This window comes from Ranitomeya variabilis, chromosome 1, assembly GCF_051348905.1.
Source record: "Ranitomeya variabilis isolate aRanVar5 chromosome 1, aRanVar5.hap1, whole genome shotgun sequence".
Taxonomy (NCBI): domain Eukaryota; kingdom Metazoa; phylum Chordata; class Amphibia; order Anura; family Dendrobatidae; genus Ranitomeya; species Ranitomeya variabilis.
In genome coordinates this window covers 644,319,868-644,338,622 of record NC_135232.1, presented here as the reverse complement: position 1 = coordinate 644,338,622, position 18,755 = coordinate 644,319,868, and the positions used below count along the sequence as shown (strand labels likewise).

Here is an 18,755-nt window from a genome sequence, read left to right as displayed (position 1 = left end):
GACACACAAGTTGGTCCTTTTTCCAGAGACCATTGTCCATACATATTCCATCAGCCTTCCACTGCTTCACTTCTTCCTTTGGGGACATTCTCTGCATCGTCATTAAGCGGTCTCACGGGGTCCGACAGAAAACTTCAGTCTGGCGTGGATCATCAGGTTCCTGTAGAGTCAGTGTTTCTTGTAACTGTTTACGCTGAGAGCGTGTGGTCACCATAGCTGGTAAATGGTCTGTTCAACGGTTAGGAAAGCAGCAGCTTTTTGCTTCCATATCCGCAAAAGTGTTACCAACAGTGTGTGGACTTTTCCTAGGACCGTGCTCCTTAATTTTGATAATGGCCACCTGGGTAGGTAATTTGATTGAGTCCATGAGGGTTTTAACAGCTTCAGCATTCTTCACTGGAGTCCCAGCAGTAGAAATAAACCCTCGATTGGCCCATAGGGCTATGAAATCATGAGCAATACCAAATGCATACTGTGAGTCTGTGTATATATTAGCCCGCCTGTCTTTGGCCAGAACACATGCAGTAGACAGAGCCTAAAGTTCTGCTTCTTGTGCTGACAGTGAGGGAGTGCAGCTCCGTGCACTACAGCATCTTCCGTAGTAACAGCGTATCCGGTGTGAAATCTGCCAAAATCATCAGCATATCTTGAACCGTCTTTCAGGGCATTATAGAGAGATTGCATTATGCGGGATGCGTCCGGTATCCACTGACGACAAAAAGTACATAGTCCAAGAAAACGCTGGAGTTCAGTCTCATCGTTTGGAAAAGGAAGGCAGCTGACGGCTATTTTTCTTTCTTTTGAGAGGTGTCTGACACCCTGAAGGAGACAGTGACCCAAAAATATCACTTGACCAAGGCAGAACCGAAGTTTCGAGGCCGAAACCCAACAGTTCAGATCTGCCAGATACCTGAGGAGGCTAACAGTGGCAACAATGGCTTCCTGCTCTGTTCGTGCACACAACAAAAGATCAGCCACATATTTTTTGCAAACTGATTGGGACTGTTTTGGGCCCCTTGTGGCATAACTGTCCACGTCAATTGTCATCCCTGATAAGTGAATGCAAACAGAAACTGGCAAGGCATCGGCGAGGTCGATGACTGTGAACCAAGCAGCATCCTGAGATATCTGGGACAAAAGAGTATGTGGATTAGGCACCGGAGTTTCCAGAACAGTAGCTGCATTAACTGCCCATAGATCTTGTACCAGCCGGTACATAGGGGGTTGGCCGAGTGGGGGCTTTTCTTAACGGGAAACAAGGGCGTGTTACATGGGGAAACACAGGGTATCAGGGCACCATTATCGAGTAACGTTTGTATTTGCTCCTTGAGGCACCGCTCCTGATCATGTTTCAAAGGGTATTGATAGACTTTGCGAAAAGGGGCACCAGGTTTGAGAAACACTTTTACTGGTTCTACAGGCATTATTGGGTGAGAATCTGGGTCTACCAGGACCATCATAACCGTAGGAAGGGCATGTAGGATACACATCTCATTATGTTCATCTGCATAGGGGTTATATAACGTAAGGACCATCTGACCATCATCTTGGAATTATATTCTGGAGCGGAACTGTGATAATAAATCTGCCCCCAGTAAATTTACCGGACATAAGGGAGAGATTAGGAACTGAGCCATGACTTCAGGGAAGGGTCCCACAGGGATAGGTTTTATAAGAGTATGTTTATTGGGCCTGCCATCTACTCCAATTAAAACAAGCTCTTGGTCTGAGAATTGAATAGGGATATCCGTAGGTACATCTGATGACCTGATTATAGAGTTGGCCGCCCCAGTGTCTACCATGAACTTAACAAGGGTGTCCCCAACAGGAAGCGTGACAGATGAGCATGCCCCAGGTTTGGTGAAGGACATTGTGATGGCAGACCCTGGTTGGCCACCCCTTCAGTATGGGCGATTATCAGGATTTTGAGGCTGTCTGTAATTGGGGTATCCTCTGGGGTTCCCTGTATTCAGGTTGCAACTGGAAGGGGGAACTTAAGGGTAGCATCTGTCAGCAGGGGTGTGACAATCTCTCTGAAAGTGACCGGGCCGGCCACAGCGCCAACACTGCAAGCGAGAACTGGTGCTGCGGGGCTGGGGAGCGATACCTCCAGACATAGGGTTAAAAGAAGTATTTGAGTAGGGGACTGAATTCGTATAAGGTGGGAGGGCTGGAATTGGAGTTTGCTGCTGGGCAGGCCACTGATAAGGAACCAGCTGCGTGCTTGTACCTGGGGTGGGGGCTGGAATTGGAGCAGAGATTGCTGCAGCTACAGTTTTAACATTTGATTTCCCTGTTGATGCAGAACGTGCTAAATTCTTCTGAAAACTTTTAATTACTTTTAATGCATCGTCTGGAGTAGAAATCTCAGTATTAGATCTGACTGACATTGCCTCTTTCAATTCAGATTTAAGGCCGGACCTTAAAGCTACTACAAAAAGGTGTGTATGGGCTTTTTGTTACAATGAGACCCAGATCTTTAAATACTACCATAAGACGCCCATAGAACTTCTCGGCAGTCCAGGATATATTGGTGCCTTGGGGTTAAGGGGCATAGGGCTTACAGTCGGGAGTAGAGGCTTAATTTCCTGGGGAGGGACCATATCATCTAACAGGGAGCCCCCCTGTTTCAGATTATTATTTTTAATTATTTGTCTTTCTAACACATTAATCTCAGTCACTTTCTCAGTTCCTTCTGGTACCACAAAACATCCATTTTTTTGTCAGCAATAGACAACTTTCCCTTTTCAACGTGACAAAACAATCAGAATTCACGTCCTCTGTTGATCCTCAATTTGCTATATATCAACCACTCAACTTGAAGCAGGTGAATCTTTTACCAATCTTTCAATTACACTGATAATCAAACAATCACTTACAAGTTTCCTTCTAAAACTAGGTACCATATTTCAACTATTGTTTAAACACAAATCTCCCAGCGCGTACTACACCAAGAAAATACAAAGAGAACGCAGCTATGTGCCCCCTCCATTCCAGGGACACAGAGATAAGAAAATCGCAGCATTCCTCAACACAGAAAGAAGAAAGCAATAGCGCAGCTGTTTGACCCCTCCCATCGGGTATCTTAGAGATAAACACAGAAACGGAATACAGCAGTTCTCAGACTTAATTAATTTCTACAAAATCTTCATCACACAATTCACATACCAGAACACCTTAGGAAAAAAACAATAATTGAGAATATTTTCCCTGCATTCCTGACAGATTTCTTTCCCCGTCTTTGGGCTAACAATATCAAATTCATCACACAAATTCAAAATCTTCTTCTTCTTCCACGGAAACTGATTCTCCTTTAGAGCTAAATATCCTTACTTAAGTTGTGTACAATACTAAAACGGCCGTATAATCTATTCTACCGGGTTTACCTGTCCCCCACTGGGACAACCCAAAAAACACGGTACTCAGTGAATGGAGGAGGGCATCGTCTCAAACTAGCCCTCCGGACACCCCTGGAAATACACATACTGTATACCTATATATTCCTGAGTTACGCATCCTACCCATCTTCGATCACCTCACCGCGCAAATCGCGGTACTCAGCGAAAGGAGGAGGGCGTCTCAGACTTTCCCTCCAGACACCTCTGGAAATATACATACTGTATACCTATATATTCCTGAGTTACGCATCCTACCCATCTTCGATCACCTCACCGCGCCTGATTCTAACAGTGATCTGGAATTCGGGATATTTTGACTATAAAGAGAATTACATCACTGGTCAATCCGGGGTGTCCGTCCCTTATGAGGTACGGTTCGAGCACTGGGCTCCCAACGGAACTACACCTCTATATGATTCCACCCAAAAATCATCCCACCTTCGGGGACAAACCTCAGATCCTCTTTGCAGCAACAAACACAGGAAAACCACACCAAACGGTCAGTCTGGACAGTAGAACTGCCAACTTACCGTGGTTGTTGTGGGGGATGATCAGTCCCAATTTTCCAGTGCCTGCGTCCGGTCCGAGGGTCCTTTGTGTTGTTGTCCTCCGGGGGGCAGAGGCGTTCCTGCTTGGGGCCCCACGTTTCGGGCGCCAACTGTTGAGGGAGGATCTAAAGTGATCCTTCACGGTTAACTCAGTGATTTTCAAATTAATATAGAAGGTGTTGCCGGCAACTGAAAATGACCAGACTGAGACGTGTGTCTCTGTTTGGGGGGGATCAAGCTGATCTCTCTGGCCCCTGTTTATTCTGTATGACTTATCATAGTCATAGAAATTATACTTCAACCAATCAGCATAAGAACACGCTCACAGTTCTTAACCTGTAAGAATGCAGGAACAGTCTGTGCGTCAAAGTTTTGTAGAACAATACACCCTCAGTCTCATGTTCTGTTTAGATTGCAACAATCAAGGTCTCATAACAGCTGTAAACTTTAGCCTACTAACAAAATTTATATCAAAACAACAAAATGGAGTCGAAAAGCACAAAATGGAGAATCTTTCTTAATTTCTTCCTTCACAAAGGCATCAAAACTATGAATTAACACATGTCGAATTATATACTTAACAAAAAAGTGTGAAACAACTGAGAATGTCTTATATTCTAGGCTTTTCAAAGTAGCCACCTTTTTCTTTGATGACTGTTGCACACTCTGGCATTCTCTTGATGAGCTTCAAGAGGTAGCCACCGGAAATGGTTTTCACTTCACAGGTGTGCCCTGTCAGGTTTAATAAGTGGGATTTCTTGCCTTATAAATGGGGTTGGGACCATCAGTTGTGTTGTGTAGAAGTCTGGTGGATACACAGCTGACAGACTGTTAGCTGCTTTTTTCTTGCCATAATACAAATTCTAAGTAAAGAAAAACGAGTGGCCATCATTACTTTAAGAAATGAAGGTCCGTCAGTCTGAAAAATTGGGAAAACTCTGAAAGTGTCCCCAAGTACAGTTGCAAAAACCATCAAGCGCTACAAAGAAACTGGCTCACCTAAGGACCGCCCCAGGAAAGAAAGACCAAGAGTCACCTTTGCTTCTGAGGATACGTTTATCCTAGTCACCAGGCTCAGAAATCGCAGGTTAACAGCAGCTCAGATTACAGACCAGGTCAATGCCACACACAGTTCTAGCAGCAGACACATCTCTACAACAACTGTTAAGAGGAGACTTTGTGCAGCAGGCCTTCATGGTAAAATAGCTGCTAGGAAACCACTGCTAAGGACAGGCAACAAGCAGAAGAGACTTGTTTGGGCTAAAGAACACAAGGAATGGACATTAGACCAGTGGAAATCTGTGTTTTGGTCTGATGAGTCCAAATTTGAGATCTTTGGTTCCAACCACCGTGTCTTTGTGCGACGCAGAAAAGGTGAGCGGATGGACTCTACATGCCTGGTTCCCACCGTGAAGCATGGAGGAGGTGGTGTGATGGTGTGGGGGTGCTTTGCTGGTGACACTGTTGGGGATTTATTCGAAATTGAAGGCATACTGAACCAGCATGGCTACCACAGCATCTCGCAGCGGCATGCTATTCCATCTGGTGTGCGTTTAGTTGAACCATCATTTATTTTTCAACAGGACAATGATCCCAAACACACCTCCAGGCTTTGTAAGGCCTATTCGACCAAGAAGGAGAGTGATGGGGGTGCTACGCCAGATGACCTGGCCTCCACAGTCACCAGACCTGAACCCAATCGTGATGGTTTGGGGTGAGCCGGACCGCAGAGTGAAGGCAAAAGGGCCAACAAGTGCTAAGCATCTCTGGGAACTCCTTCAAGATTGTTGGAAGACCATTCCCGGTGACTACCTCTTGAAGCTCATCAAGAGAATGCCAAGAGTGTGCAAACAGTCATCAAAGCAAAAGGTGGCTACTTTGAAGAACCTAGAATATAAGACATTTTCAGTTGTTTCACACTTTTTTTTTTAAGTATATAATTCCACATGTGTTAATTCATAGTTTTGATGCCTTCAGTGTTAATGTACAATTTTCATAGTCATGACAATGCAGAAAAATCTTTAATGAGATGGTGTGTCCAAACTTTTGCTCTGTACTGTATATATCTTTTCACATATAGAGCGTCATGGAATAAATGTCGCTATAATAGTAATTTAGGAGAAAATAGGGTTGTGTCTTATAATCCTAATGCAGCTTACGGGGGGGGGGGGGGGATAGGGAGGCGGCTGTGGTGGAGTGGGGTACCAGCAGGATGGGTTGCTGGTGGCGGCGGCAGGAGTGGGTCGTTGATGTGGGCTGCGGGCTTTGAGGAGGGGGTGTGAGGCAGCGGCTGACTTGCAGAAAATGTCGTTGGAGTCCCCCATCAGTTTCTCTGCTGTGAAATTAGAGAAAGTGGCTGCCGGAGGCAGTGCATGTGCAGATTGAGATCTCGAGAGCCCGCCGCAGCCTCGCACCACCGAACAACTTCTTCCAGCCTGGTTACCCAGAGCATCACTCCTGCCGCCGCCATCTTTCTGCAGTGGTCACCCTACCTCCTGGGATCCCACTCCACCTCCCCTCCCCAGTAAGGTATCTATAAGATGCACCACAATTTCATTGAAAAAAAAAAAGTCCCTATTTTCCTCCCCAAAATTTGCGGTGTTTCTTGTAGTCCAAAAAATACAATACTTTTGGTCTCTTTTAAAAAGAGTCCGCTACATATTAAATAGCTTGAATTCCTAAACCCTCACTACAATTAGGGTGTGAATACCCTAAAATTAAAGCGGAGCGTCTGCACTTTAACCTCATATTGATTATATGTAATATATATAACTGTATCTTGAATATGTTTTGATAAACTGATAAAATGACAATACTTGTGTCACTGTCCAAATATTTCTGGACCTGTGTGTATGTATGCTTGTGTGTACTCTATATCATTGCTGACAATTGCTTTTTGTTTATAGTGGTGGTTAGTGACCGTTACTTCTTATTGTGCATGCTACTTCCCAATCTCTAAGGAGTAGACTGTTAGTCGTTCTCCTCTCTGGAGGATTTCAATGCTTGGAGTATATTATAATATACAGGTCGTTTAGTCAACCATCTGTTAAAGGATTTCCTGATGTCTATATAGATTATAGATATGTTTTGGTAATTTAGGTGTAAAGTACCGTCTCGCTGTAGGCCAAACAATACTCTTGCCTCATTGTGTTTCTAATCGTTTCAGCAAGTCTTTTTAAATGTAGCAGAACTTTTTGCACAGAGAAAGAGAGTCCTTAACACCTATAATGAAAATCTCCAAACATCTGACATAAAATTTAACATTCAAAATCCTTTTTTTTTTTTCTTTATATGAAATCTGAATACAGTTGTGTGCATGAGCCATAGGGGAATGTATGCAGCTGCTTAGTTAACTAATGATGTACCGACTGGCCGCTGGGTACTGATCTGAATTCGGGCACATATGAGAATGCGAAGTTTAGGTTTGAAGACCCCCGACAAGGTTGTAAATTGTCAGTGTTTCACTAAAGTTAGCCTAATAGTGGGTCCCACTTTCTGTGAAAATCCACAGGGTAAGGATTTGTCACATCGATCAATGATAGAGTAACTTTTCCCTGTGCACAAGGCGCATTAGGAGATGGTGGATTGCAAGTGTTTTTTGATTTCTAACTTTGCAAAGTTTTGTGCATTTCTTGCATTTCTAATATAAATGTGGGTCTTTCAGAATGACAACAGCGAGCGGAGAAACCACGAGCGGACGGAATCTCAGAGCAATGGACAGACGCAGAGCAGCTCGCAACAAGTCCTCGAGCAGGACGAGGAAGAAGACGAGGAGCTGACATTGCGATACGGAGCCAAGCATGTGATTATGCTTTTCGTGCCCGTAACACTCTGTATGGTGGTCGTTGTAGCAACGATTAAGTCCGTCAGCTTTTACACGAGAAATGATGGGCAGCTGTAAGTATTACTTAAGGACCACCAGATTATTGCGCTGCGGGGTGGACATATTCGTCAGAACTTAAGTCACTTTGCTACATTTCTTGCAGTGATGCTTGGCAGCTAAATGGTGCACAGATTTCATAATCTTAAGACCAACGCACTCCTTATTAAGACTGACATGCAAAACACAAGCAGTGAATCTGGGCCTAAATATTTCTCCTAGTTGCTGTAATCCAAAACCTCTTGAAAACAGGAGGGGTTTGAGCATGGAAGCCATTTAATTAGCCTTCAGTGTTCAAAAACTGCACCAGTATATGCCATAACAATCTGTTTGATGCAATTTTATTTTTTTGCAGTCAGTTATTTTGCACACATTACATTTTCTATATGCATTTTACAGGCTTCTTGTAGAAGTCTGTATTAAACAAAAATATATTAATATTTGCACTCAGAAACGCAGTTAAACACGGTCTTCAACGCACAGTAACATGAGTTTTCCCTGCAATCACATAAATCACCGAAAAAAACAAAGATAAAGTGCACATGTATTTCTAAGTTCTCACCAAAACAATGTACCACTAAAAAGTAACCATTCACCTGCACTTTACTTTAAACTCTTAGGTCTCATTCACACATCAGTATTTTCCACGTACAAGAAAAAAGGAACGGATCAGTGTGGTCAGCGTCATCTTTTTTCTCAATTGTAGAGGGGGGAAAAGTTTCTCCACATTCTCCTATATACAGTCTGTGAATATCTGACCACACTTAAATTACATCCAAGTGCGGTCCAATTTTTTTCTGTTTTTCTTTTTTTTACACTGACTCGTCAATCTGATCTTAATCCGAAGCTCTGATCAAAAGCTAGCATGTCTCCGCAGTTTTTCACTGACCACTCACTCACAAATCATGGACATGTGAATCATATAATGTTAGAGTTGGAAGGAACCTCCAGGGTCATCGTGTCCAATCCCCTGCTCAATGCAGGATTCACTAAACCATCTCAGACATGTCTGTGCGGCCTCTGTTTGAAGACTTCCATTGAAAGAGAACGCACCCCCTCTCGTGGCAGCCTGTTCCACTCATTGATCACCCTCACTGTCAAAAAGTATTTTCTAATATCTAATCTGTATCTTTTCCCTTTCAATTTCATTCCATTGCTTCTTGTGTTTCCACGTGCAAATGAGAATGATGACTCTACACTGTGACATTCCTTCAGATATTTATAGATATCTATTAAGTCTCCTCTTAGACTTCTTTATTGCAAGCTAAACATTCCCAAATCCTATAACCGTTCTACGTAGGACATACTTTGCAGTGCGATATAAGTGAAAAAAAAAACTAGGCACTCAAAATGTATCGTGTTGAAATAAAAAGGTTCCAATTTATTTTGCATACAGCGATCAATTAAACGTTTTCGGTCTGGGTATAGATCTTCATCAGAAACTTGTATGCTGCTTGTTTAGGGAACCACGTGTCGTAGCACAGAGATAATTACCAGTGTCGTGGGTCTGATAAACAGACTGGGTAAGTATATAGTCCGGTGTAGCGGTTAGGGTTGATAGGATAACCCGTTATATATTCTGATTTTCTCTGCTTGAATAAATCATGTGTCCTGGCGCAGGGAATATGGCGAGCTGCGTCGTCTGTGAAAAGCGCTCTTTGCAATGCGCTCACCATCCTGGTAGCTCTTCTCTGAACTTGCTCCAGTTTGTTGATGTCTTTTTAAAAATGTGGTGCCCAGAAATGGACACAGTATTCCAGATGAGGCCTGACCAAGGAGGAGTAGAGGGGGATAATTACTTAATCTAGATTCTATGCTTTTCTTAATACATCCTAGAACTGTTCGCCTTTTTTGTTGCTGCATCACATTGTTGACTTCTCTGCCGTCTGTGATCTATTAGTATACCCAAGTCTTTTTCACACGTGCAGTTACTTACTTCTATTCCTCCCATTTTGTAGATGTAATTTTCGTGTTTTTTTGCCCAGATGTTGAATCTTGCATTTCTCCCTGCATTTCACCATTCTATTAGTCGCTGCCCATTGTTCAGGCTTATCTAGATCCTTCTGAATCCTTTCTCTGTCTTCTCTAGTGTTAGCTATCCCTCCTAGCTTTGCATTGGGGCCAGGACAGAGCCTTGTGTTACCCCACTGGAAACACTTTTCCAGTTGGATGTACAGCCATTTACCACTCTTTGAGTACGATCACTGAGCCAGTTACGAATCCACCTATCCAGTAGCCTTGTCAATCCCATACTTGGTCTTTTTTTTTTCAATAAGGGTAGTATGATACTTTATCAAATGCTTTGCTGAAGTCGAAATATACTATCTGTAATGACTTGTTTGCTACAAACCCATGATGGCTCTGGTTAATTTCTGTATTCTTATCCAAGTACTTACAGACATGCTGTTTAAAGGGAACCTGTCACCCCGTTTTTTCAGTATGAGATAAAAATACTGTTAAATAGGGCCTGAGCTGTGCGTTACAATAGTGTATTTTGTGGACCCTGATTCCCCACCTATGCTGCCGAAATACGTTACCAAAGTAGCCGTTTTCGCCTGTCAATCAGGCTGGTCTGGTCAGATGGGCGTGGTGACATCGCTGTTTCTTCCCCCAGATCTTGCTTATTTTTCCGTTGGTGGCGTAGTGGTTTGCGCATGCCCAAGTGCCGAATCCATTGGTAACGTATTTCGGCAGTATAGGTGGGGAATCAGGGTCCACAAAATACACTATTGTAATGCACAGCTCAGGCCCTATTTAACGGTATTTTTATCTCTTACGGAAAAAACGGGGTGACAGGTTCCCTTTAATAATTTGTTCAAATATATTTCCTGGTATAGAAGTAAGACTCACTGGCCTGTAATTTCCTGGCTCCGTCTATTTTCCTTTTTTGAAGAGTGACACAACATTTGCCCTTCTCCAATCTTTTGGGGCTTCTCCAGTTCACCAGGATTTTTCAAAGATTCTGGCTAGTGGTTCAGCAATTTCCTCTGCTAACTCTTTCTGGACCAGGAGGTTTGTTTACATTAGTATAAATTAGCTAAGTGTTGCCTCACCATCTCTCTGTTAATAGATAGTGTGGATTCTTTTATTCCTTCGATGGCACCGGGAAGATCAGTTCATGTTACAGTTGCTTTCTTAGAGAACACAGATGCAAAATAGGAGTTTAAAAGTTCGTCCTTCTCAACATCATTTTTGACCTTTTCACCCTTTTCATCTTATAAAAATCCTTTGCATTTTTTACTTTTCTTTTAATTTTGACAAACACCACAAATCCTTTTGTATTGCTTTTGGTCTCCCTTGCAAGCCTCACTTCATTACTGGAATGGCCCCATAACATGTGTACGAGTGCAATCTGTGAAAACAAAAGATAGCACTTGTACTAGAAAATCGGACGTGTCAGTGCACCAGATTTTGTACAAAAAAGCCCCTCGTCTAAGAAAGGGTCCTTACCAACTCATGACAAATATAGAATGTAATTACATTTATCTATTAAATTTTACGTGTTTCAGAAACTAAAATGATACCCCCAGTTTAGATTTACCTGTGCTCAGATATTTAGAAAATGCCTACTCTTTCTTAATAGAACACTCCAGGAGAAACAGACACATAGTACACTATAGAACAGCAATGTTCTGCTTGTGCAAGGCCTGAGGGGGTTGTGCATAATTCACTATATCACTTTTGCCGAGTTTTCCTTTAACCCCTTCCCTATCCCATGACCATATACTATTCTGTAAGCTGCTTTTTAGCCACTCTTACTATCTTCTGGTGCTGTGGTGTTTTTGCAGATTCCCATTACTGTGCTGTTAGATGGAGCCGGTGAACGCATCAGTCTGACAGCCCTGTGTTCTCCTCGGCACAATTGAGGGATTGCGTCAGGTTGTCATTGCAGCTAGGGGGTCTAAACGGCATAACAAGCCTGCCATGGTTGACAGCAGGTCTACTCTGATCGGCAAAGCGTTAATATACTGAGTGTACCAATGAGGCATACAAGCAGAAAAGTGATTTGTGTCATGTACCCCGCTAGTGGGGCCTAAATTTTTTTTTTCAGTGAACATTAAAAAAAACATTTTGGCAGTATAAAAAAAAAACCCCACTTATTTGGTGTCACTGCAACTGCATTAAACCATGCAATCAAGTGAGTATGGTGAGTAGTGATGCAAGATCTGATGTGTATGTATATGTAACTTAGTTATAACTTAGTTCCTAACCGCTCCACTTTCCATTTCCCAGAAATAAAATCGTAAACATTGCTTTTTTTAATATCTGATCAGTGGGGAAGTGACACCTGGCATCGGCGATGGCTGCCTGAAGTTCTTGGGTGCTCCCGTCATCATTTCTGTAGTGGCTGCGGCCGAGTACTGCTGATCCTCCCCCTATTCAGATGTATAGTACCCGTCCGCGGCCACTATAGTTTTGACGGTGCTGCTTTGTTCCAGCAACATTTGAGAATTTCTGGCTGCGGCCAATAACGGCTCATCGATGGAGCTGCCGGGTGTCACCCTCCTACTTATCAGGTATTGATTATCTATCTTAGGGTAAGTTCAAACTAGGTGTTTTTTCAACATTTTTTTTATTTTTTTTATTTTTTTTTTGCAGCAAAACCTGATCACTTGGCAGGAAAGAAGCTGCAGAATAAAAAAGCCTGTTTTTCTTTTGCGTTTTTTGTGCTTTTTGATGCTGTGGTTTTGGCATGCTAGATTTGTCTTCTGTGCATGCTGATAAAGTTTAGTGTTGAAAAAAAATCCTATTCTATAGAATCATATTTTGTCACCAAAAATGCAGCAAGACCTGATACCGGCGTTTTTTTTTCAGTGTTTTTTCACCACCCATATATGTCAGTGGGTGAAAAAATGCTGAAAGAAGTGACATGCTCTATGTCCAAAAAAACATGCAAAGCACATAATACCGATGATAAAAATTTGTCTGCATGAGATTTCTGGAATCTCATAGGCTTTGCTGGTACTGTAAAAAGCAGCTGATAATTAGCATAAAAAAGCAGCAAAAACACCTAGTGTGAACTTAGCATAAAAGTGTAACTTAGTCCACAAAATAACAAATATTCACACAACAACAGCGAGAGAAAATGACGTCACTAATATAACAAAAGAAATAAAACGATACATTTGGTAGCGTCGTAATCGTTAAAACTACTTTTAACTGGAGAAGGGCAGGTGCACGGATATTAGTTTTTCCTTTTGGAGCCAACGATTCATATTCTCGAGAAGAATTGTACAAAAATCTCTGTGGTCTATCAGGTAATTGCAGATTGTGTTCTCTGCGTGTAAACCTGTGTGAAAAATATAATTTTCTCTTCTGCCGCTAGATGATGTCACAGATGATCAGATATGATATAGCGCTGCGGACAGCTTCAAGATATTGTGTATATACAGTGCTCTACGTTTTGTGGAGTGTTCTCAAAGATTTGCCTCCGTTGGATTTCTTATTGAGGGGCAAGATTAGAAACTTTGAGTTTATGTAATAAGGAGTGGTGATGTGCTACCAGCTGGGATATCAGGGTTTGCAGCTTGACAACTATATCATTTAAGATTTCCTCGCCAAGATTTAGTTGTACGAAGTGCGGCATGTGTACGTGCACTTATGGGCTCATACCAAAGAATGCATTAATCGCTCTGCTACATGCTGATAAGGCATTTAAAAGTATCTGTTACAGCCTTCACTGACAAGCTTTTAAACATAAATTAGTCCTCGTGATGTATGTTATGGAGACAACTGTGAATAGATGGAAAAGTCTAATATTGTCAGTGTAAGAGCTTTTTTGGCGCGTCCATCATTAGATTGTTTGGCAGAACAGAGTATCCACTCTATTGACCTTTATTTCACTGATCCAGTCCTGTTATATCCTGTTATACGTGTTATAATCACCCCATTATTCAGCTATCACACCAGTCTGTGTGCAGTAATTGTTCTTATATTTGAGTCCAGTTTTAGAAAAATATATACAGTATATATATTGTGAGGCAGTGACCGGTGTCACATGTAAGGAGTCGCTGTGGGTTTCCCCCCAGGATGTGGACGGAGACCTGTTGGACCCGCTGGAGTGCCTTGTGGTCACAGCAGGATGCCTGTCGGTCTTAAGGCAAAATAAAAGTGTAAGCGTGGATCTGGTCAAGGGATTAGTCAGGAAAAACTGGTATGGGCTTTTATTGTTGAAACGGACTGCGGGAAGCAAGTGGTGCCAGTCCATTTCCTCCAGGCCGGGTCTTACAGGTGGCCTAAGGCCACAGATTCCAGTTTGAGAGTGCATTGCAGTCACAGGCATAGCTGTCATTGCAATGCAGAATAAAAAATAAGTATAGGTCTTAGACATGCTAGTGTTCAAGGCAGATTTAGTGAAATCCTGCTCTGGCTTTTGGTGTTTTGAAACAGACTGCATGATGGTAGTCGTGCAGCCCGTTTGTCCCGGTCTGGGTTTTCCATGTGGCTGAAGGCCACAGATTGTAGTTTAAATTCCCTTCAGTAAAGGGTTTGGGTGTGTCAGTATCAGAGTGGAGTTTGCAGCAAGCAGAAGGCTCTGAAAAAACTCGGATCTGTGCGAGAGTAACACAGAGCCCAGCAGAGCGAACTCCTGGCACCTGCAGCATACACAGCGGTGCAGTCGCTCACGGCAACAAGTCAGAGGTGGACCGGCATATTTAGGGACTGTAATCTGAAGGATATGGTTCCCGGCTTCGATCCAGAGAATATCGTTTACTATGTAGAGCTGTGAGTTGGACATTAATGCGGTGTTTTTGTGAGTTGGACATTTAATGCTGTGAAGCAAATACATTAAAGGGACTTTTTGTTTGGATCTGTGCTGGGTCACTGCCTCATCACTGCGTAAGTGTGACAGGCAGGCAGTGATCCAGGAAAGTTCAAAGTAAACGTAGTTTAATGTCCAAAACTCACAAACATAAACAGCATATGGTATCCTCCGGATCGCAGCCGGGAAACAACAAGAGAGTTCGTAACCGAGACTGGTTGCCAGGCTTGTTGGCTCCGCTTGTCTCTGTGTTGCTCCACACAGTTTGGCTGTGCAGAGCCTTCCGCTTTGTACTCTTGCAAAACCAAAACTGACACACCCCCACCCCTCTGCTTCAGGGGTTTTACAAGGAAAGGAACCTGTGGCCATAGGCCACATGGAAAACCTGGCCGGGAAGCAAATGGACTGCCCCAATACCATCCTGTAGTCAGTTTCAAAAATAAAAGCCTAGATCAGGATTTCTTAAATCTGCCTAGGACAAATAGCTTGCCCAAGACCAACACTCACTTTTAGGCTATGTGCCCTCGTTGCAGAATGTTTGCAGAATTTTCCTGATCAAAAACCGGTCTCCTTTCAGGAAATCTGCTCGCGTTCTTTTCGAGCTTTTTTGTTCACATTTTTTTCCGGAGCGTTTTTGGGAGCTACAATTATATAGCTGCAAAATCGCTGAAGTTCCGCAAAATTAATGAACATGCTGCGGTTTTTTTCCGCTATACTTTTTTTTTGCGGAAAAAAACGCAGCATGGGCACCACAATGCAGAATTTCATTAAAAATGAGATGCGTTTAGTAAGCTTTTTTAAGCATTTTCACAGAGAAAAAACATGGAAAAAATGCAACGTGTGCACATAGCCTAATTCTGCATTGCAATAACATCTGGGCCTGAGACTGTAATGCACACCCGCGGCCTCCATATGCTCATTTGCACATCCTGGGGGGACACAGTGACCCTTGCATATAACACTGGCCACTGCCTCACAAAATATATATATATGGAATAGAGCAGGAGTGACAGAGGCATCAGATCTTCATCGTCATTTGTAGATCAATTCAAATGCTGATTTCTCAGCAATGGGGGCCATGTAAGGCTATGTTCACACATTACATTTTTGCTGCATTTCTTTTTTTCTGCAGGCAAAACCTGCTCTCTTAGCAGAAAAGAGCTGCTTACAAAAAGCATGTTTTGCTGTGTTTTTTTTTTTTTTTTTTTTGCAGCGTTTTTCAGGATCCCAAAGTTCAGCTTTGCTTAGATATTGGAAAAACCTTTTTGACAGTGAGGGTGATGAATGAGTGGAACAGGCTGCCATGAGAGTTGGTGAGTTTTCCTCCAATGGAAGTCTTCAAACAGAGGCTGGGCAGACATCTGTCTGAGAAGGGTTAGTGAATCCCACATTGAGTGGGGGTTGGACATGATAACCCTGGTGGTCCCTTCCAACTCTAACATTCTATGATTCCACCACAGAAGCGTGAACATCGGTCACCAATGCAAGACATTGACATGTGAGAAACCAACCATGTTCGGAAAAAGAGCACTTTGATAAAATTATTTAGTGGGAAAAAGATTTTTATGTCTCAAATAGTGACTACAAACACTGAACAAAAAAGTTTGTATAAGTTCATGAAAAAATACACAATTACAGATGTATCATCGAGGAAGGGGGTGTATTGGTCTGGAATAGTTTACATAAAACATTAACAGTGCATTGAGTTTGTAGGACACTGTTTACTTTATACTTTGGTCAGCCCTTGAGTTGATCAGGTATTCAATCTCACACCTTGGTCGGCCAATGTTTACTTTTTCCACATTACTAATTTAATTAAACTGTACTAATCATAACAGCCATTCTCGGGTAAGGAGACCAAGACATTATGGTTTACACTTGGGAAAATTGCAAAAATAAATGTGTTTCACATACTGCTGTACCTACTTCTTTCATTTAAAGGCAGCAAAACCCGATGCCTGAATTTTTTGCTGCCTTTTTTGCACTTGCTCATCACTTTATATGGGTGAAAAAATTGCTGAAAGAAGTGACATGCTTCAGTTTTCAAAAACGCAGCAGTTTTCCAATTCAGTCAGGAAAGAAAAACAATGTGTACATGAGATTTCTGAAATGTCAGCTTTTGCTAGTACTGTAAAATGCAGCTTTATTTGCATAGAAAATGCAATGTGTGAACATGGCCTAAAGGTATTGCTGGACTTGTCTTTGAAAGACTACATGCACATACAAATAGTAAAGAAATAAATTATATATACCGGTACATATTTATTATGCATTGCTTACATAGCACCATTATTTCGACAGCTCTTTACGGACATCATCATCACTGTCTCCATTGGGGCTCACAGTGTAGATGCCTTATCATTATGACTTTGGGGTGTTGGTGGAAACCCACGCAAATGATATGTGCAAAAAAAAAAAAAGTCTCTCTCAGGTATATTCCAACTGAAAATTTTATAAAATTAACATAATGCACAGCAATGTCCAAATGGCACAGCTGTGCACATCTTCTATTTAATTTTACTTCTTTCAACAAATTCAGGGCTTGGAAACCCTGAAGTGGTTAAAAGTGACATGCTCATTCTTTTGGCGGCTTCCACTTGGAAGCCACCACCTCTTAATACTCCACAGTATGCAGTCAGACGACAGCGGCTTCTTTGCCGCTGCCAGAATGGAGGTAATGCCGCATCGTGAAAACTGCCTTCGGTGTTTTCCTAAAACTGCTTTCCCTGCTGCATCGACATCTATAAGATGCTGTGTGCACATTCCTAAACACAAGAAAAACAATATCTATATTTGTATACATAAATGCATACGTGCAAAAAATAAACTATTAACCCTTCTATTTTTGAAAGCATTCTTACTTTGCAAACGTTTTAGGCAGGTGTGGAAAAAATGCTACAAAGTAAGCATGCTTTAAAAAATAAACTTATCAATTATCAATTGTTGTATCATATCATTTGTATTTAAATTTATACTGTACCTTGAAAAAGTATTCATACCCCATTATGTTTTCTACCTTCCTTCCTTGTGATTTTATGTGATATACCAACATAAAGTAGGCAATATTTGTATGAAGTATGAAGGAAATGATGCAAGGTTTTCTAATTCTTTTAAAAATATAAATCTGAAAATTCATACCTCATTTGTATTCAGCCCCTTGTAGTGTGATACCACTAAATAGAATCCTGAGTGACCAATTGCCTCCAGAAGTCAAATAATTAGTATATTGAGTCCACCTATGTGTAATTTATTCTCAGTATAACTACAGCTGTTCTGTGAAGGCTTGATAGGTTTGTGTGAGAACATTTGGGATCAAACAGCATCATGAAAACAAAGGAACACACCAGACAGGTCAGGGATAAAGTTGAGGAAAAGAATAAAGCCGGGTCAGGTTATAAAAAATCACCCAAGTTTTGAATATCTCACAGAGAACTGTTCAATTTGTCATGTAAAAATGGAAGGAGAATGGCTCAAAATCCAATCTACCAAGAAAAGGCCATCCACCTAAACTGACATCCCGACCAAGGTGAGCAGTAAATAGAGAAGCAGCCAAGAGGCGCATGGTCACTCTGGAGGGGCTGCAGAGATCCATAGCTCAGGTGGGATAATCTGTACTTAGGACAACTATTAGTCATGTACTCCACAAATCTGGCCTTTATGGAAGAGTGACGAGAAAAAGGCCATTTTTTTGAAAGCAAGACATATGTCCCATTTGCAGTTTGCAAAAATTTAAGTTGGGGACACAGTGAGCATGTGGAAGAAGGTGCTGTGGTCAGGTGAGACTAAAATAGATTATCTTTAGGCTAAATGTAAAAGGTTATGTGTGACGGAAAACTAACACTGCGCATCAACCTGAAAACACCTCCTCCACCATCACACATGGTGGTTGCAGCATCATGCTGTGAGAAGACTTCAGCAGGGACAGGGAAGCTGGTCAGAGTTGATGGAGAAAATGGATTTAGCTAAATACAGGGCAATCCTGGAGGAACACCTGTTACAGGCTGCCAAAGACTGTGAGACTGGAATGTAAGTTTACCTTCCAGCAAGACAATGACCCTAAACATCCTGCCAGAGCTACAATGGGTGGTCTTGATCAAAGCATGTTCATGTGTGTGACTGGCCCAGTCACAGTCCAGACCTAAATCTCATTGACTATTTGTGGCAAG

The 18,755-nt window shown here is 42.1% G+C and overlaps 1 protein-coding gene across 8 annotated transcripts in view; it reads left to right on the top strand.

Annotated features, from left to right (window-relative positions):
* PSEN1 (presenilin 1) overlaps positions 1–18,755 on the top strand; it is an 89,969-nt gene that overhangs the window by 36,643 nt on the left and 34,571 nt on the right. For all 8 annotated transcript variants that reach the window (XM_077261785.1, XM_077261742.1, XM_077261777.1 and 5 more), the window contains one exon: positions 7,611–7,843. In XM_077261785.1, the coding sequence (XP_077117900.1) occupies positions 7,611–7,843 (233 nt within the window). The remainder of the gene's footprint in view (positions 1–7,610; positions 7,844–18,755) is intronic.